The sequence below is a fragment of the Tursiops truncatus genome, chromosome 17 (genome assembly GCF_011762595.2).
Source record: "Tursiops truncatus isolate mTurTru1 chromosome 17, mTurTru1.mat.Y, whole genome shotgun sequence".
NCBI classification, from domain to species: domain Eukaryota; kingdom Metazoa; phylum Chordata; class Mammalia; order Artiodactyla; family Delphinidae; genus Tursiops; species Tursiops truncatus.
The window spans coordinates 64,014,735-64,036,269 of NC_047050.1; the positions used below are offsets into that span (position 1 = coordinate 64,014,735).

The 21,535-nt window shown below is 38.2% G+C and overlaps 1 protein-coding gene across 10 annotated transcripts in view; it reads left to right on the top strand.

Moving 5' to 3' along the window:
* The window catches only part of NSMCE2 (NSE2 (MMS21) homolog, SMC5-SMC6 complex SUMO ligase), a 224,350-nt gene that overhangs the window by 75,266 nt on the left and 127,549 nt on the right, over positions 1-21,535 (top strand). For 7 of the 10 annotated variants that reach the window (XM_073794740.1, XM_073794741.1, XM_019932013.3 and 4 more), the window contains exon 4: positions 2,433-2,586. In XM_073794740.1, coding sequence (XP_073650841.1) covers positions 2,433-2,586 — 154 coding nt within the window. Of the gene's footprint in view, positions 1-2,432; positions 2,587-11,983; positions 12,019-21,535 lie in introns of all 10 variants that reach the window. The other 3 variants (XM_073794739.1, XM_073794742.1, XM_073794743.1) reach the window with 1 other exon arrangement.

Sequence of the window (21,535 nt, forward strand, 5' to 3'; positions counted from 1 at the left end):
AGATGTTATAAGCTATTTTTAAAATTCTGTTTTCAAAATTCTTTAGCCCAGTGTATGAACTGAACTGTGTTCCGCCAACATTCATTATGTTGAAGTCCTAACCCTTAATATCTCAGGATGTGTTTGGACATAGGGTCTTTAAAGAGATAATGAAAGTTAAAATGAGGTCATGGGGGTGTCTCATTTTAATCCAATGACTGGTCCTTTTAAGAAGAGAATATTTGGATACAGAGGGAAGACCGTGTCACAGGGAGAAGCTGGCCATCTGCAAGCCAAGGAAAGAAACCTCAGAAGAAGCCAACCCTGCTGTCACCTTGGTCTCAGATTTCTAGCCTCCAGAACTATGAGAAAATAAATTTCTGTTGTCTAAGTCACCTGGTCTGTGGTACTTCGTTATGACAGCCCTACCAAACTAATACACCCAGTGACTTAAAACTGAGGTTTTGTGTCTTGTATCTAGGAACTTTATCCGTAGGAAAGCGATGGACTGAGGATCTAATAGATCCTCTCCTCCCATCTCAAATTTCTTTGAGGTATTTTACATTTGTCCTAGGAGAAGAGGGCCATCCTTACCTTTTCCAGGCTAGGTAACACTTATGATCAACTAACTACTCAAAGAATGGCTTTTTTCTTTCCCCTTTTGGGATTATGTATCTATTTATCTTGAAGATACAAACGAAGCAGGAAACCATTAAAAATATAGTTTAATCCCCATTTATTGCATTGATTTAAACAGGTAGTGAGCTTAGTATTTTCCAGGCTCTCATTTTGATAGCTAGAGTACAGTAAGTTCTCTTTGCAATGGATAGCTATGCCAGCTGCAGCATCAAGTTTCCAGAGAAGATATTTGCCGCAGTGAATTTTATGTACTTTAGAGCAGTTCTCTCGAGGTTCTGCTGTGGGGGGAGAAAGTACTCTGAATCACTAAATTTGGTGTGTTCAGGTTTTCCTAGTCATACTTCAGGTTGCTGTGTTGTCAACCTCAAAATGCCTACCCTCTCCATCCCTCAACCCTGCACTCTTCTGCCCAGCTCCTCAGCTGTGGTGTAGTTGAACGAAGGAAATGAAGTATGCTGAGTGGGTTAGAGACTTTGTTGGAAGAGAACATCTGCATTTGTTGATAATCTGCTCAGATCAGATCTTCTCTGACCATTGCAGCTTAAATAATAATTTCATACTGATCGAAGACCTTGAGAAGGTTCACCTGTATGCCTGCCTGTGATGTCCCCGTTAACATCTCAGGTGGATGTGAGTTGACTTTATTTTATAAATCCAGAAAGAGAGCCCATAATTCTTTTCTAAAAACTCATAATTTATTTTCTGTATCTATCTACTCTGACCTCTTCATGCTGCTATCTTGAACTTGTTCTGCCCAGTGTAGAGGCAGAGGATAGCCAGTCACCGCGTATAATAGCTCTTATTCTTGAGATATAAGGCATTATTAAATTGTCTTTCTACCTTCTCTAGCCAAACTGAGCTTTATTGGTTTTTTAGGCTTACAGGACTTGGTTTAGATTTTTAATTACGTATAACTTGTCATTAAGGCCTCTCCATGTTTTTTCACACCTCTCTTTGATGGTGGATCCAGCACTGGTTGAGTTTCATCAGTACAATGAGTAGACAGTTCCTACACTCTGTACTTTAAATATGGATTTAGGCATTTTGGTTTCGTGCTTAATTTTCATTTTCGATTCAGCTAATTAAAATGCATAGCAATTGAACAAAAGAAGATTATCTAATTCTTTCCTCCATGACAAAAGCTAATCGAAGCAGAGGGCTTGCAGATCGTCTTTTGACTTTGAATGGTAAAGCACAATTCTTTCCACGTTTTTGCCTGTTTGAAAAATTTATAATAAAATATTGTGAGGGGTAAAAAAGAATAAAGATTGAGAGTTTAGCCTTGAACAGAATAGGGGCACTTTTTCCTTGTGGCAGCAGGTGGTGGAAGTTTAAGGTTGAAATCTTACCTGTTTTGTGAAGTAGGAGCCACACTCACCTGCTGGGACCAGGGGCCAGAGAAGAGGAGTGCTGAAGAGAATGAAGGATGGAATGAGCCCTCGGGAGGAAGGAGAGGGGACTGAACAGACCTAAGTAAAAGGAAGGAGCCATCATGGTCAAGTTCTGGTGAAGGTGGAGGACACAGTTGCACTGGTGTGAAATTTTTCCCCAGCAGTTGTCTGGACGCAGCAAGCTAGCAGGGCAATTGAAGGCATAGCTTAAGAAAGGAAACTATGGGATGGGATGAATGATTCCCTCTGCTGTTCACTAGCAGTCTGTTCTGGAACAAGTCCCAGCGTTTCTGGTTCTCTGTTGGGGGGAATTCTGTTTTCTACCTCATTGTACTTTTATTTGAATGAAATGAGAGAAAAGTACTGTTACAAGACTGTGTCATTGTTAACTTTTAACTAAAGTAACTTTATTGTCTTCCTCAGGTAAAAGAAGAGCGTCCAGAAGAAATACCCGATCTAAAATTATTAGTGGAGGAGAAGTTTTCGGCTTTACAGAATAAGAATTCTGACGCAGACTTTCAAAATAATGAGAAATTTACACAATTTAAACAACAGCTGAAAGAACTAAAGAAGCAATGTAAGTCAGCATGCTTTGCTTTGGTTTGGCTTTTTGAAATTAGGGAACTGACTGGATGAACAGTCCCAGAAATCTGATTTTATAGAGTTCGCTTATCTGCTTGGCTTGATCCTCTTTCTAAATTGCTTTTGTATTGTTGTTGCAATTCTGTATTTGGTCTAACTTTGGTTCACATCAGCCTGCCCATTTCTGAAAACCAACAGTTTCCACAAAGTGCTAAGAAAACTCCCCAGCAGGTAGAGAAAGTTACACTGTTATTGTCCCACTGCTGGGGAGGGAATTGGGAAAATAAAACTGAAAGCTATTTTATTAAAATAACGGTGGTGTTTTTTCACATTTTAAACTGCTGTGCCAAGCTTTAAAACAACCATACCTTGATTCTAGTTTTGCTGTTTTAGAGTAGCAGGAGCAGTGTCTTCTCAAATATGAGACCAGAATTCTCCTGATCCCTCTGTCTTGGTGGTAGTATAAATTCCATGTGAGCTTTGGATTCGTTGCCTTCCTAAGAAACTTTATTATACTCAGGTTTTTAATGAACATAATTTTGATTTAAAAATGACAGTGGAAAAAATTATTAGTTGTACCCAAAAAATCTTGTAGACAGTGTGGGCAGAAATATATATTTTCTATACAGTGAAGTACATATGTCCTTTTCTCCCCCCGTCTTTTTCCATATAGTCCACGTAACAATTTTATGTAATTTTATTGTTTTTACATTAGCATCAACTGTTGTTCTTTCTTTTAGGTTTGAGGCTCTTTTATTCCTTAAAGAATTGAGGCAAATAAAGTTTTTTTTAAACCTTTAGTTTCATATCACCTTCATTTGTGCATACACATGGAACAGAAATGCATGATATATAAATTTACTTCGTGTTCATATTTGTACTTAGTATAGGGATTCATATTTTGAAATAGGCTTTCTTTTAAATATAAGCATTTTCTTTAAATTGATGCTGAGATCTCAAAAAATGACTGAGGAAGCTGCTTTACTTTTGTCTATTTTACAAATAACTTAAGTTTCACAATTTGGAATGTTTTGCAATCATGATGAGACTTTTGCTTTTACTGTAGATTTAAACAGTAAGCACTTTTTCCCACATTTTAAATCCGTTTTTTTGTTCTTCATTGAACAACACAGCTACCAAAATCTCCCTAATATAATTTGCACTGTTACCCCAAATGGGTAATAATCCCCCAAACAGGTAATAATTTGTTAGTGCCTTTCTGGTCTTAAGATGCTAGGGAATTGAAGTTTTGGTCTTGGTCAAAATAGCCAAATGTATTTTATTTTTCTACTTGGAGCCAGTAATCACAAATTATGGCAGATTTAGCATCCATCTGATCATAATTCTTGATTTTTTTAGATATTTTATAATACAGATTAAAGGACAAATACCCAAAAATAGAAATTTCTTCCCACTTTGTTATTGTTTACAAAGTTACTATTCCATAAGAGAAAACTATAAAGATCTTTAGAATCATATGCTCACGTGAAAACACTTTATAATTAAGGATATATAATTCAACAAAATGATTATTATTGGAATTATAGTTACTGTTTCTTTAATTCTCTCTAAAATGGGGGGTGAGGGAGAGGTTTCCCCAGGCCAGCAGTATATACATCATTTGTCTAGACAGTTAAAACTTACGACAGAGTAAACTTATATTGAAAGAAGAGCTCCCTTATGTAAGGTTTCCTTACATATGATAACACTAGAATTAAGACAGCTTTCCCTTTTATTTCTTCTACAGTAGTCTTTTAAAAAGTCTCAAATGGTAGAACAAGCAAAATATTAAGACTCTCTTAAGATGCCCTATAAGATGCGTATACTTTACTTGCAAAATATGATTTTTTTGTGCATTATTATTATTAACGCTATCAATTAAGCTTGCACCATGCCTACTGGATTTCCTTTCTTTAGATTTAACGCCAGTGAGGATGCTGATTAGCACCGGGCTCCTACAGTGTTTGTGGAGCCAAGTCAAAGGGACTGTGATTTATAAAGAGGCCAGTGAATCTGTTTATTTTGAGAGGTGTTCTGAAGGCAAAGAATTAGGATAGTAATTTTTTTAAAGATTGGAAAAGACAAGCCAGGGAGAGATACTTGCATCTAGTTGTCTATTTTGACAAAGGCTAAAGCGTTTTTATGGTCTGCACATAGCAGAAGAGTTCTTTCATGAAAATCACCCCACATTTTCACCAGATTTATTCTACGAGGACATAAATTGTATGGGATTAAATTTTACCAAATCAGGATTTAATGAAAGAAATGCCAGGAAACTCTCAGGTGGGGGAAGTCGAGAAGGAGATTGAAATGAGGCCGTCTGCCAGGTGCCCTGACCTAAGGACGTGCTCCCACTCGGCCTAGGCGGCCCTGCCGGCAGGAATCCGTTCACCCCACTCTAGCTCAGCAGCCGGTTCTCAGACTGTCTGGTCTCAAGATCCCCTTACATCTGACAGTTTACTGAGGGCCCCCCAGACAGCTTTTGTTTCCATGGGTTATAGCTGTTGGCATCTAATTCGAAATCAAAACTGAGGAATTTAAAAAATATTAATCCACTTCAAAAAATCGATCATATGCCCATTACATGTTAATACAAAGAACGTTATGACATAACGTTCATATATTTTCCAAACAAAGAAAAATTAGTGAGAAGATTGGCATTGTTTTCCATTTTTGCAAATCTCTTCAGTTTCTGGCTTAATGGAAGGCAGCTGGATCCTTGTATTTGCTCCTGCAGTCAGTCTGTTGTACACTGTTTTGGTTGAAGCGTACAAAGAAAATCTGGCTTCACATACAGGTAGTTGGACTTGCTGAAGGGATCTTGCAGACCACTTGAAGTTCTCACTTTGAAAACCACAGATTTAGGCCAGGGATCAGTAAATTATGGCCCATCGGCCAAATCCAGCCTACCCCCTCTTTTTCTATGGCCTGCTAGCTAAGAATGTTTTTATTTTTTAATATGTTTTAATTGTTGGGGGAAAATGTCAAGAGAAGAATAATGTGTGACATGTGAAAATTATATAAAATTCAGATTTCAGTGTTCATAAGTAAATTTTTGTTGGAATATAGACACTCATTCATTTACATGTTGTCTGTGGGTGCTTTACACTATAATGGCAGAGGTGAGTTGTTACATCAGAGACCATTTGGCCCACAGAACTTATATTTACTATCTGGCTCTTCACTGAAAAAGTTTACCAACTCCTGGCCTAAATTAAAATCAGAAACAAGGGAAGGGTTTTGTTGTTGTTGTTGTTTTGTTGTTGTTGTTTTAACTTCAGATTTTTTTCATAAATACCATGCATTTGTCTCAGGTATATTCAGAACACCTTGTGTGCCTGCTGTGTATGAATCATTGCAGCTGGTGCTCTGAGATCAAAATAAGGTAGAGTCCCGGTACCTGGAGAAGACAATATATACAAATGTGAAATAACGTGAGAACCATGAAAACAAATATCCAATCAAAAGCAAAGACAAAATGTCAAAAACAAGTATTGGGTTGGCCAAAAAGTTCCTTTGGGTTTTTCCGTAAGACGTTATAGAATATTATATATTTCACAATATTATATAATGTAGGCCCTAATGGAGAGAGTCAGAATAGGAATGCAGATTTTATCTGTGTCAGTTGATAGGGGCTGCCTGGAACTGTGTGTTCAAAAAGATTCTGAGGCTGGGTTCGGGCCTAGCAGAAAAGAGTGTGCTGGAGGATTACGGTGGAAAAGAAGAGGAGCAGTACAGATATCTGGTATTTACCATCCCTAGAATATAAGGGTAACAGATACATTGTACTCATTTAAGAATATGTGTACTCTAAAGGTCAAATACTTCAGTTGCACACAGTAAGGTTTTTTAGTAGTTATTTGCATCTTATGGATATTGCCAGGCATTCAGTCCATCTTCTATGCATAAATTATTTTATCCCTGGGTACCCAGTGTCCTCTGTATTAGAGATACTATGTTGCCCCAACTTCACAGGATTATTACCAAGATTAAATGAGATAGTAGATCTTTGCAAACTCTGAAAGCTTACTTTAGACTTTATTATTGAGAAAGAGCTAGTACAGCATAGTGGAAAGAATATGAGTTTAGCAGCCAGAAGACCTGGGTTTGAATCACTTAATAAGTAAGTAGCCTGGTCTCCCTACCAATGCCACCCATTTTTCTTAGTTCTAATTCTTGGAGTCATGTAAATCGAGATTGTGATTGAAGATAATTTTTATACTTGGCGGTGGTGATGATAAATGAGCTAGGGAATAATTTCACAGAAAACTACTTCCCTAAATGGTAATCATGTTCTTACTAACCCAAGTTGTAAAATAAACAATATGACTTGGTTTAGGGCAGACAGAACCAGACTTTGTTACATGAAATTATTTTCATTTATCTGACCAATGTGTTCACATAATGTTCTCTCTTCCTTGCCTCTTTTACCTAAACAGTTTACACTATTACAACTCATGGTCTCCTGCAATTTTAACATCAGGAGAACTTAATTAGAATGTGCAGGCACCTCTATACAGACACTTTCTCAAGTCATCACGTAATCTTTTTGGCGTCCTTTATTCATTTACCCATTATATGATTAGCAGGCATCAGAAGCTTTAGTGTAGGTCATCAAGGCAGAAATTGAGGGCATTTGACAATAATTCATACTTAGAAACCCTTACAGTTTAAGGGCTTCACTTTGTGTTCAAAATAGAGTTTACTGTGAATCTGAGATCTTTAGTATTAAAATAAATTAATATGAAATGTAATTTTGATGGTACATTTAAATGTTATAAGAGCGGGCTTCCCTGGTGGCGCAGTAGTTGAGAGTCTGCCTGCCGATGCAGGGGACACGGGTTCATGCCCCGGTCAGGGAGGATCCCATGTGCCGTGCAGCGGCTGGGCCTGTGAGCCATGGCCGCTGAGCCTGCGCGTCCGGAGCCTGTGCTCCTCAATGGGAGAGGCCACAACAGTGAGAGGCCCACGTACCGCCAAAAAAAAAAAAAAAAAAAAAAAAAAGTTATAAGAGCATGTCTTTTTTAATGCAAATTTGCTAATCTGAAGATGTTCACCACAAATTTAACAGTATATTTAGGTCATATAGGAGATATGCAGAATATAAGATACAGAGATATTTGAATCCATGAGTGAAACTCAGAAATCAATTTCAGTGATAATGATATTTGTATCCGGATATATCTATACAGACATAGGAATTTACACTGTAATCTTGTAATTATACGGGTTCACAGGAATTTACACTGTAATCTTGTATTTATATGGGTTCACAAAATAACTATGTACCTTCACTTGAAACATGCTCGTTATAGCTCTCAAAACTGATAAAATAGGGAGTGGCCATTCACTTCACAAAAGGATTCACCTCAAGGAACCCGTTAGATAGGGAGTTCTTAGGAACAATAGAATACCTTTACTTTACTGTTCCTTATGGGTTGCTTACCCCTTCCTTCAGCATCTATTCAAAGCCGCAGTGTAGTTCCATTGGGTAGGCACTTCCGTGTTTTGCCTACTGCTGTATTCCTTGAGGTCTAGGCACATGGAATGTATATAGCACGGATCCTTGATAGTCACAAGAGTCTTCAGGAGAACTGTCATATACTTGAGAGCTTAGGCTGTATTTAAAGGAGACCCCTGCCACCTGTGCCAGTCCCTTGTTGCTATGAGTGAGGGTGGACCCAGTGTTGCCAGATCTTCAGGTTCTTTTGGAAAACCCAGAGGCTTAGCTGATTATTTTTCAGTTACTAAATTTTAAAAACACTGTGCAAACTCAGTTTGCGATCTTTGATTTTGCCTTCTCATAATACCATTTTTCAGTGCCTTGTTATGCACTTAACGAGGGACATCAGCCTTAATTTGGCCAATTAACAGTAGATTATGATTTCTTCAGAGAAAGGGATGGTTTTGCTTCAACACACTTCAAGGTAAGGCCAGAATGTGTATTTGACATCATTTGGGAATGTGGAGTAGAAACCCAGTGGATTCTCTTGAAAAGCGGGTGGAGATTTTATGGTGAGGGGCCAGGTATGGGAGTCCCTAACCTACTTGCAGGTGAGCAGTGGAGGTATAGAAAAGATTAGCATCTTTGAAGATTGGGAAGTTGTGTGTGAGTTTTGAAGCCTGGAAGGAAAGAGATGAGGAAGAAACAAAGGTGGTGGTGCCAACAGGGAAAAGGGTTGTGCCTAGAAATCCGTTGGATGCATTTAAACTACGCCAGGTGTTGATCAACCTGACTTAATCCTGATCCCCTTCAACCTGTAAATTTCTTTGTTGTACAGCATAACTGTCTATCCAAACAACGTGTGTTGCTGGCCGGCAGTTAACCAAAGCCCAAGACCCTTTAAGGCAGGAACAGTTGCTTATTCATCTCTTTGTTTCTTTTGTTCCTCATCTAATCAGAGCTCAGGTAATATTTACAGAACAGAATTATTCAACTAGAAAAAGAGGGTCAGAACCTAGTTAAGGTAGTCTGATGATAAAACTTCTTTTCCCTTCAATACTGTGTCATCAGCAAAGAAGAAAAGAAGAGGAAGAAAATTAGCATGTATAGAGTTGGGATCTAAAATCAGCAGCAAAGGTTAACAACTTTTATTGTCTTTGAAAATTCTTTATTTTTTAAATTACTCAGAAAAGACATCATACATGACTTTGTGCTTATAACCCATTATAGTGATATGTTGGTGTACATGTATAGTATATGTAGTAATACATAGATTTTAATACCAGCATATTATGGCATAATGCTGTAATAGCAGCATAATGCTCAGGAATGGATGCTCACTTTTAGTGTGATTGCTTAGAACATTTAAGTAAATTTATACAAATTTAAGTTTGCTGGCTCTTCTATAGACATTTTTATCATCTCTGTGGCCCTCAGTTCATCTTCATTTTTTTCTTTGATGTTGACGACACCATCACCATTCATTTGCTGGAGGACCATTAATTGCTGAGAAATGCTAAAAAGTCGTAAGTTTCACAACAGAGATTGACTTTTTCAGGCTGTATTGCATTGCTGGCCTAAGGACTCATGCTCCTTGAGTGAAATTTATCCCTATGGTGATGTTTCATTCTCTGTGTATTTGCCTCTCTCCCTCTTCCTCTTTGAGTCATTCAGTCTGATTCTTTTGTGGCTCTCTCCTCCCTTCTGCTTTCTTTGTGTTTCCCACCCCATATGGTTTCTCTTTCCTGTAGGTCTTTACTTATGTAAGTGGTAGCTACGTGCTACCATTCCCGTCTTAATGATGAAGCAGCTTCAGAGAGATTAAGTGATATGCCCAAGGTTACAAAGCTAGTAAACAGTGGAACCAGAAGACAGGAGATGCCAAGGGTAGAGAGAGAGTATTAGGAAGAGGTGTAACTATCCTCTCTCTTCTGTTTCATAAAGTTATTTCCTAGGAATTTTTACATCTTAAAGCAGATTTGAGGTACCAAATAAATAATTAGTGAAGAAAAATATTAATTCAAATTAGATTGATTCTGTTGTGGTAGAGTTTTAGTCAGGGCATTAAGCTATCAGGGAGCTCTTTGGTAGTGAAAAATCGGCTTTTCTACGTGTGCATTGTAATAAACAATAAAGATGCCCATCTGCTCCGCCTTCACTCTAGATTTTTCCCTGGTCCTTTTGGAAAATAGTAATATTAGAAGTAATAACCAGGTTTTGTATAGTGCCTACTACGTACGGTATTTAATCAGTGCTTGTTGGATTAATGAATAACGTACAGGCATTGTTGGAGGGCCTATCTATGGAAGGGGTATGGAATTTGCATACTTTATATACATTATTATTTCTCACAAGGGGTATGGTATTTGCATACTTTATATACATTATTGTTTATTTCTCACAACTCTACAAGAGAACTGTACCCATTTTGTAGATTAGAAAATATGCAAAGAGAGGTAATATAACTTCCCTAAGATCGTAAGTGCTGAAATTCAAACCCAGGTTTAGGTGACACCAAAGTTCATGTTCTTTCCCTTATATACCACACCAACTCTTGAAAACACTTGCATGTTTTTTCTCTTCTCTCAACTCAAGCATTTCACGCATCTTTAAAAATTGATGTGTCCTAGGACTCCTGAGTAGTGAAGAGTTTGTTTGGGTCTCCCAGATTGTAGATCTACATTGATGTCCTCTGATGACACTGATGGAATCTGTTTCATCTAGCTGAGAGAGAATCTCTTGCTTAGTCACTTCCATTTAGAGATCAGGGAGTAGGATTCATCTCAGGCATCATATAGTACTTTGTATGTGCTTGATATTGCCTTCAAGGTAGCCCCTAGGGAAACACGTAGTAGCTGAAGCCCATTTTATAGATAAAGAAGGCAAGTGGTTTGGTCAAGGTCACAAAGTAAGTTACAGAGTGAGACTTGAAACTAAGTCCTCCTTCTCCAGATCCCAGTAAATAGTGCCTAAGAATGCCATTTCCGGTGTGAACAGTTGGCCGTGCCTAGGGAGAGAGGAATAGGATATTTATTGCACCACAAGTTTAGAACAAATTCCAGGAAATGTATTTCAAGCATAACGGCAATAATCCCGTGCACATACATCATCCCTTTTAATCTTTGAGACATCCACGTGCGGGAGAGGAATGTGTGAAAAATGCAGGTTCTGTTTTTAGCAGACTGAATCCTGGAGGTGACATATTTACCCAATGTCTCACAGTCAGGAGGTCACATGGATAACAAATACATCTCCGAGGAAACTGGGAAGCTTTAGAATGAGAGATGACTATAATTAAAGTTATTAGGGAAGAAAGATTGAGTTTATCAAGGGAGAAATGAGTCAGCAGCAAGTTTAAACAGACTGTGATCTATGGGTGTTTCTCTCCTGGTGGCTTATTTTGAGAGAGTGTGATGCCATCCGTGCCCAGAAAGCAGCCCGACCGAGAATAGGAGTAAATGTCCTAGGGACGATGCACATAATGCTTAAGAAAAGAATTGTCTTGTCCTGTCAAGTTACTAGTCCCTGAGGCTGGAAGATTGACGTGTTATAGTCGTTAGATCAGTATATAATGTGTACCCATCTGTAGTTGACACCCACCCCAGCCCAGCCCCTGGCAACCACTGTTCTTTGTTTTTTTTTTTCTTTTCTCCATATAGTTTTTACTTTTCCTGAATGTTGCATACATGGAATCATACAGGGTGTAGCCTTGTAAGTGGCTTTTTTTCACCGAGCAGAATGCATTTGAGTTTCGTCCACAGTTTGTTGTTGCGTTGCGTTGCTGAGTAGTATTCCATCATATAGATGTACCATAGTTCATCTGTTCATCTATCCAGTCATCAGTTGAAGGACATTTCAGTGGTTTCCAGCTTGGGGCCATTATGAATAAAGCTGTTATAAGCATTCACGTACAGGCTTTTATGTGAATATAAGTTTTAATTTCTCTTAGATAAATATCCAGGCATGGGACTGCTGGCTTCTATGGTGAGTATGCATTTAACTTATAAGAAACTGACAGACTGTTTCTGTTTTGTAAATAAGTTCATTTGTATCATTTTTTTAAAAATTAGATTCCACATATGAGTGGTATTGTATGATGTTTGTCTTTCTCTGTCTGACTTGCTTTACTTAGTATGAAGATGTCTGGGTCCATCCATGTTGCTGCAGGTGGCATTATTTTGTTCTTTTTTTGTGGCTGAGTAATATTCCATTGATTATTTTAAATAAAAGTTACTTAAGAAACAACCAGGGGAAGATGGACACGCTGACTTCCTTTGCCCCTCCCTGGACGCAGGAAATAAATCTCCCACTTGAAGGGTACCCTCCCTATACCAGAGGTAGAAGGCATCCTTCTCACCAGAGATAGGGAATTTAGGGCCAAGAAAGTTGTGTAAAAACACCTTGTTACTCCTTCACTAACTTGCTACCCCAAGCCCAAACCCCTTTTACTTGTCATTTTCTCACAGATCTATTGTTTCCTTGTCTAAAAGGTATAAAAGCTGCCTGCTTGAGTGACTTCTTTGAGTCTTATTTTTATAGATTCCGTACATACAAAATTAAATTTGTTTTTCTCCTGCTAATCTGTCTTATGTCAACTTAGTTATTAGACCAGTCAAAGAACCTAGAAGGGAAGAAGAAAAGTTTTCCTCCCCTACAATACTTACATGAATTACTGAAAATTAAGATACTTTCCCAGTATTTGTAAGTTTCTTTTGATCTAGTCAGTAATCCTATCTTATTACGTTAGTCCATGAGAATTTATTCCTTATGCCTGTATGTTTGTTTATATTGATGATCAGCTTCTTAAGTGATTTATTAAATCATCTTTTTCACAGTCCTTTGTAGAATTTTCCTGGGGACTGATGTGAAATTTGGCAATATTTAATATCACAACTTTTTTTTCATCCCCTTTTGAAAAAATATTATGGTGACATTGGTAAATCTAAAGTCACCCAACACCTCTCTCTATATCCAGGATTTTTTTTAACACAAAGATTACTGACAATATTTCTTCAATTGTATCTGAAAGTTCACTCAATATATTTTACTTTAACACATTTTAAGTATCTAAGGATGACTTACTGTATCTTATCTTCATTAGACTTCAGCTCTCACTTAATAAAGTTTTAGAAACTTTAAAAAAGAAACTGACAGACTGTTTTCCAATATGATACCCTCCTGCGTTCCTCTCTCAGTGTATGAGAGCTGTAGCTGCTGTGCCCCCTCACCAGCACTTGGGTTACTTTGGTTTTAATTTTAGCCATTCTAATAAGTATGTAATGTTATCTCATTGTGAATTTAATTTATGTTTTTCTAATGACCAGTGATATTGAGCATGAAGTTCATTTTTTATATTTAAATTTTTCATATAACGTTCATGTTTTTCTATTCATGTATCTCGAACATTTATCCTTTAATTCATTCAAGAATCATCATAGTTTGTGGCAGTGGTTCTCAAAGTCTGTTCCCACACCAGCAGCGTCAACATCACCTGGAAACTTATTAAAAACACAGATTTTCAGGTGCACTCAAGAGCTACTGAATTGGGAACTCTGGGGATGGGGCTGAAGTTTAACAAGCCCTCCAGGTGATTCTCCACTAAGCCAGAGTTTGAGGACCATTAGTTTGCAGTAGTGCACTTACCCATCACTGGATATCAGTATCAGCTGTGCACCTTAAAAATAAAATTAGAGCTCAGTCACCACCCCCCAGAGTTACAGATTTAGCTGGTGTCTGATGGGACTCCAGGCATTTTTTTTTTTAAGTCCTCCAGGCGATGCTGATGTACAATCAAGGTTGAAAATGATCTACCAAAGGTTGTTTAGCTAGGCATTGTAGAGGACACAAATCTGACTTCTAATTCCAGATCTCATGTAGCTTGTTGTCTAAAAGGGAAGATCCAAAAATACACAGCATAGACATAGGCACATATAAATTACTCAGCAATTATCTAATAAATTAAAGTGTACTTGGTGTCTTGGGTTTGAATGGAAACTATAATTCTCTATCTCAGAGCCTCAGTTTTGTACTCCATGTTGTACTTCACATTCATTCGTTCAACCAGTGTTTATTGAGTGTGATGGGAATGTAACAGTGAAGGAAATAGACAAGTCCCTGTGCTTATGGAGCTTACATTCTGGTCTTTGGCACCTAGTTAGCATCTACTCACTTTACAGAGTTTAGGTGGAATGCGGTACACATCTTAATAGCTCTAAAAAGAAGTTGTCGATTCATATGTGTAATTTGATAGCCTTAACGATCATATTTTCATATTTTTGTTATATTCAAGAATTGTCCTTCAGAGTTATTTGCCTTGTATTTGTTAATATTAGTCATGAAATCCTTTTTTCTTGATAACTTTTTAAAGTCATGTATTTAATCAGCTCCACTGATAACAATGTTAAGGGCAGAGACTGTCCAACCCATAGAAAGATCCTGGAATTTGGAATCAGAAAATATACATTCAGATTCTGGCTCAACCAAATAATAGTTTGTATTTTTGATCAAATCAATAGAATTTTACATTTCTGTAAAGTGTAGGTCACATAATAATGCTTCCTAGCCCACAGAGTTGTATAGGGATTAAACCAGATATTTTTAAATGAAAAGTGAAAGTGTTTTATAAACTGTAATATACTCCCCAAATATTAATTTCCTAATCTTTTTTTAACTTGCTTAAAGGCATAACTTTAATAATTTCTATTTCCAAAGTTATACATTTTATACATCATTAGCAGTTGGCATAAATCCTCAAGTGCAAGGAAACAAGCTCAGAGTGTTTTAGTCATTTCGTAAAAGTGTTAAGAGATTGTAATGAAGGATAAAATAGGCTGTCAAGTAGTTAAGGAATGTTCTGTCATTGACAAGGGTGTGAACAGAAAAATGTTGATAAGGTAACAAATCATTTTTCAGTACAATATTGGTTTTGGCAACCTTTTCTTGTTAGGGAGGCAGGGAGTGAAGTGTCAGGAACAGCCCTAGTCACATAATGAACCATGCTGCGTCTGGTGAAATGTATTCATCGTGAGTGGACGTAATGGAGCAGATGAAAAGGAGCTGCAGCTATTATGACTGTGTCCTGCATGAGTCTTTACTATATTAGGGATTCTCTTACAGGTACACTCTATGTTTAACTGCAGAGGATCTGCTTTGTGTTTGAACCTGGCTACTTAGCTTTTTTTTTTTTTAATCACCTGCTGACTTATTTCAAATTATATTTTTTAGTGAACTAGCACCTCTGTTACGCAGAACACTGGGCTAGGCAGCAGGACCACAGGCAAGTAATTAATGTCTTGGGAGTGAGAGAAAAAGGATACTGGTCACTTGAGATCACAGGGTCCTAGGACTTGACTCAAAGAACCTGGAGAGGAAATGAGAGTGGGGTGGAGGGGGTTGATGAAAGGTACTGAGTAGAGCTTTCCAAAATAAATGTAATCAGTCTATTTTTTAAAATAAAATAATAAAGTTTTCCAGGTCAGATAAATTAATCAGTTTTCTTTAGTATGGGGTGCTTAGTCTTCATCATGCAGTTTGCATTTGGTTGGAATGTCACCTGAGCCAGAGCAGCACTTGTCCACGGTGATTGGCGCTGTCCGCAGCGCCTAGGACAGCACCTGGCATGGAACCAGTGCTTCATGTATATTTGGGGAATGATTGAAGGATTGCAAAGTGGGGTTAAAACTTAGTTTATGGAAGCTTTTTTCCCCTCCGTGGGACAGATATTCCATGACAGATCCTGTGATGCACACTAGTCCTGGGAATGAGAGGACAGAGTAAGGTGTTGTGTCCCTTTTCATCAAGGTTGCTTTGGTAGGTCTGGGCAACAACCATGCTCTAAGTACAAAGTGTGGCTGCCAATTGGCTGGAGGTGTTCCCAGACTTTCTGGCAACCTTCCTTGCCCAGTTTGACCATTGGCTGCTTACTGGTAGAAGGTACTTCCTTCCTCTTTCCCTAGGGGGGGATACTATTCATTGACTTCAACTGCATAAAGCAGGAAACTTACAAGTTAGACTCAAGAATTTTTAATTCCTTCCCCCAACCATCAGGCTTAGTAACCTCCATCTCTCCTGTTCACGTGATAGCATTGACTTTTCCACCCACACATAAAACATTAAGTTGATGATGCTTCTTACATTCGATAGTAGTATAGAGTCAAGAAAATATAGTAGTTGCTTATTTAGGTATATTTTCCTTCTGCTTTAGAGGACAGTGGCTTTATTTTACATTAACCAAAAGTAGAAGCAGAAAATTATTCCTACAAAGAGATGAGTAAGAATTTTCAGCCAGTTAAGAAGATGTGCTATCTAGTCCCATTCCTAGAACCCTCTACCAAGCCCTTCTCCATTTCTTTCTGCTCTCACTGCTACTACTGCTCAATTTCCCATTTTACTCTCAGCCTACTTGCTCCCTGCTCCAGACTGGCCTCTTGTCAGTTTCTGCCAGAGTGATTGATCGTTGTAAAGTGTAGATCTGGCCATGGTTGTCCACCATGTGGTCTTTCAGAGGCTCCCCCAACCCTCCTAGAATAAAGGCCCTTTTTGCAACCAGGTTGTTTTGTTTTGTTTTGTTTTGTTCTACTTTTTCACCACTTTCCTCTATGCCCTTTGATCCCAACACTTGCAGTCCCCAGAAAGTATTGTGTTCTCTTTCACCTCCAGACCTTCACATTTACTAGATCTCTTCATGGAATATTCTGCTTATGATCCACCTCTCCCTTCACTTGGTTACAACAGAGTCTACCCTTCTGCCTTAATACAGATATCACTGACTTCTTGGAGTCTTCCCCACGGCAGAGTAAGTGCACAGGTATCATGTGAGACCTTTAAGAAGCTTTAATCTGAAGAGGGATATCTAATAGCAAAGATTAGGAAGGTTAGCATGTGAGATTATTTGGCAAGAGAGGAATTTGAAGTAAAGTTTATAGCGGCTTTGAAATAGGCTGATTGTTTTGTTTAAATAGTGTGCAAAATGGAAACCAATACTGAAATATCCTATTTATACTCTGATATTTGAACGTGTATGCATACTGTCCTTTAAAATAAAATATTCTGTGTTCACTGCTTTAGGCGATGGTGCATGCCAGCACAGACAAACTGACTGAAATATATTAACTTTCTCATCTTGACTGACTCATTTGACTTGAATAGCAAGTTCCCCCAGGACCCCACCTCTAAAAATAGAAAGTATATTATTATGTTTTCAGAATTCCAGGCTTTGAGAAGCAATAAGCTATTCTGGTTTTGCTATGATGGCCGTTGGCCTACAGCTGAATTCTGGTAATTGCATGAGCTGGAGACTAGAGTTTGAAGTTGGAGGAGAGGTGGAGGCCCCGAAGGGGCAGAAGGTTGGGAGAAGCGTGTTAAAATTATAGGTTATAAATACCAACAATGTAGTTATGAGAGGATCAAGCTTAAGCTTTGATAATACAATAATAATTTAAGATAACTATAATCAACTGAATATTAAAGGTACAGAATATATAGTGAGACTCTTTAAAACGTTTCTCTGGTAATTGTACTTTGGGGAATTAATTCTAATAAAATAACCCCCCAAAGCACATTCTTTTATACAAAGATATTTCTCAGTGATATTCAGTAGGAAAACTTGGAACCCATCAAGAGATTTGAGGAAATCACTCATCTAAAAAATGAAACGTTAAGAAAATGCTTTATAATATAATATTAAATTTTAAAGCAGTATAAATATTGCATATGTATTGTGATTACCATTACTGGGTAGGAAAATACTGTAAGCCATGAACAGAAGTGGAAAAAGGCACAGGACATGATTACCAGCAAGTAATCCAGTTAGAGCATAAGTACCTGGGACATAAGATTACAAGGGTAAGTTGGGGCCGATTTATGGAGTTACTTGTTGCCTTAAATAGGATAGTTTAATTAGTAAGCCATGGGTTAGGGTTAGGGTTAGGCGCATTCAGTTTTTCATTAGGTGAGCCATCTGATTGTATTCAAACTGTAAGAAGATAAGTCTGGCTGTGGTATATAGGGTAAATTGGGGTGGGAAGAGGTCTTGTTACAGTGGTCCAGTTCAGTACTGAAGACATTCTTTTTTCTTTCTTTTTTTTTGGCTGCGTTGGGTCTTCATTGCTGTGCACGGGCTTTCTCTAGTTGCGGTGAGCGGCCTTCTCATTGTGGTGACTTCTCTTGTTACGGAGTGCAGGCTTCGGTGGTATGGACTCTAGAGCGCAGGCTCAGTAGTTGTGGCACACGGGCTTAGTTTCTCCGCGGTATGTGGGATCTTCCCGGACCAGGGCCCGAACCCATGTCCCCTGCATCGGCAGGCGGATTCTTAACCACTGAGCCACCAGGGAAGCCCCCTGATGACATTCTGAATTACAGTGGGGCAATTGGAAAAGACATCGAACGCAGGAGGTGTAGTGGAAGTAAAATCTTTAGGACTTGTCCACTCGTTTAAAACAAGAATAGACGTAAGAGAATAAGGAGTTGAAGATGGCTCTGAGGTTTCTGGTTTGGGTAACTGGGGAAAAGATAATACCATGAAAAGCAGCAAGATGTCTCATGGAAGAGCTGGTCTTCAGGTGGGGAGGAAGACTCAATTGTCAAGTATATTGAGTTTAAGGGCCTAGGTTTTGGCATAGATCTTCAACAAATGGTTGGAAATGAGGAAAGCGCTGGTGTTAGACCGGGGCTAAGGAGAGGAGGAGCGAGGCTCTTCACACGTTCCTGAGCAACAGCTGGAGCTGTGGGAGTAGGTAACCCATGCAGGGGGAGGAGTCCAAGGGAGTCAAGGAGTGGAAGAAAAGGAGGAGCCAGCAAGGGATGCTCGGGTGGCTGAGAGGAGGACCAAGGGGCACATGGGCCAAAAACATTAAAGGGAGAAAGAGTGTCTCTTCTTGGTATCATTTTCTTACTTTAGTTGAATTTTCTGTTAACAAGGATGCACAAACTTCTCAGTCCTAGACCGAAAATTATTCATATTTTTCGTATTTCAAAATTCATAAACTAAATTCCATAATCTAATAAGATTGGGGGGCAGAATTAGCCATTGCTTTTGATTTTCTGTGTTTTTCCTTCTTGTTGGTAGTATTGATTAAGAGTTTGCTTCACTGCTTCTTTTGCCCCTCCCAGATAGGGGTGTTTAAAAATAAAGATTTTTATCCAATTTTGAAGCAAGAAACACATTGTGTAGTTTAAAAAAAAAATTCTCATGGTACATGAGGGGATGGAGATGAGTTGTATTCATTTATTAGATAATAGATTTTTTTAATCAATCAAAAAGCTCACAATTACTTTTTAGTTAGAAATTGTGCTTTAATCATAATTGGAATATTTTATTCAATTATAATTAAACATATAAAAATGATTTGCATTGGCTCTAAAGTTCAAAACTGCTGTGGAATAACAATCGGCATTGTGACACCACGTAAGCGTTCAGTTTTAAAAAGTGGTGTTGGGTTTCCAGCACTCAGTCAGCTTTAGTTGTGGAATGAGCCACCCCAGAACTTAGTGACTTGACAAACCGTTCATTTGGATCCTGATACTGTGGATTGGTCACTTGGACTGGGCTTATCTAGGTGACTCTGCTGCTGGTCTGGCTGGGCTCACTCACACAGCTGCGGCCAGCTGCCTGGTTGACTTGGGGCTTCTTGGTCTAGGGCACCCTCAGTCAGCACAGCCTGTCCCCGCTTCATGCAGTCTCATCCTCCCGCAGATTAGTTCAGGTTTGTCCACAGAGTGGTAGAAGGGAGATAAGAGCAGAAGCAGAGGATCTCTTGAGGTCTCCGCTTGGAAATTGCACAGTGTAACTTTTGCTAGGCTATTAGTCAAAGCAATCGCCAGGCAGCCCAGATTCAAGGGATGGGAGAGTGGACACTGCTTCTTAATGGGAGGAGATAGAAAGTACTGTGGCCAGGTTTTCACTGTGTGTGTGTGTGTGTGTGTGTGTGTGTGTGTGTGTGTGTGTGTGTGTGTGTGTTACTAACCTCTCTTCTCAATATGCAACCCTCAAAATAAGGGGTAATTGAAGTAACCTCACTTTTTTGAGTCATCCCTTTGATCAGGGACGTGTTTATTCAGATATCAAAGCAACTGAAGAGATAATTTAGCATAAGTAAAATTTAATTACAACTGGTTTACTTACGTGGCATATGTTGATTATACATTCAACAAATTTATATTCAAAAATGGCTATTTAGTGCCTGGCATTAGGCCAGGTATCTAGGAATAGAGAAAAAAGAAATGTGGCATATTCTTTTGTTTCAAGAAGTTTGTATTCTTACAAAATGGGCAAAATTTATATCCATTCAATCCAACAAGCATTTATTATTGATGTGTCGAGGACTGGGCTTTAATCAAAGATAGTGCACACAGCTGGCTGTGACTTTGTCCTTTTAGTGGAGCAGAGAAACAGATACTTAAAAATCACTGTGATTCAAAGCAAAGTAATAAGTGCCATGAGAGAAATATAAACTGAGTGCCGCCGAGTTAGAAAAAGAATAGGAGGCAAACGATCAAATGCCAGGATATGTGATTCATATAATTAACACCTGAGAAGGGAGAGAGCTTTGAAACCAGAGGGTGATGGCTTCATAGAGAAAATGAGTTTTGAACAAGACTTTGAAGAAGAGGTAGAATTTAAGTGGAGAGGTGAGAATCCTATTCAATTTAGGATTGAGTTGTGTTTTCCCAAGAAAGTAATTATTTAATTAAAGAGAGCCTTTTAAAGTGGCGGATATTAAAGAGCATGCGATAATACTGTAGAAAGACCCTGTAGAAAACATTGTGCTGGCAAGATGGCTGGCAATTTTTTTTTCCCTCCAGTTGTGCCGAGGCTTAATTTTCTTTCATCCGATATTTGTGTACCTTGGTTGGAAAACTGAGTAGAGAATATCTATTTTACTTTATAAGGGCTATGCACACTTCATTTTCACTGAGTAGTGCTCACTTTACTTATATATTGATTGGAAAAGTAGAAATAAATATCGTGTGTCCCTGCTGACAAGGAAATCCAAAATTAACAAAAGTAAGGAAACCCCCATTGAGTAAAGGGGACTGGTACTTCCTACAAGCATGTCTGGATCTGTTTAAGAGCTAAGTTGGTAGAAATTAATTGGGAATTTCCTTTCCTAAATTTGACAAGTAAATTTGCTTTTCAAACTTTCTGTTCTAGTTTGTTCTATTTAAACAATTTAAACTATTTTGAGGAGGATTGATTAAAATGCATTTTATTGGGGTTATGACTGAAGGCCTCTAAGTCAGAATCCCGCCATGTTAAAAAATGCATTTCATTTAATGCTAATTGAATAGTACAATATCTAAATATATACCAGTTGCCAAAGTGGTCAAAATAACTGTATAATTAACAATAGAGTCTAAGAATCATTATTTTAGTAGATCAGAGCCAGTATTTCACTGTTTAAATGACATTTAAAATACATAAATCCCATTGTCTAGTCTCATTGCCTTGTCCTATGAAAGCAGTGACGCTTGACTAATACTAACTTGAACCTTACGATGTGAT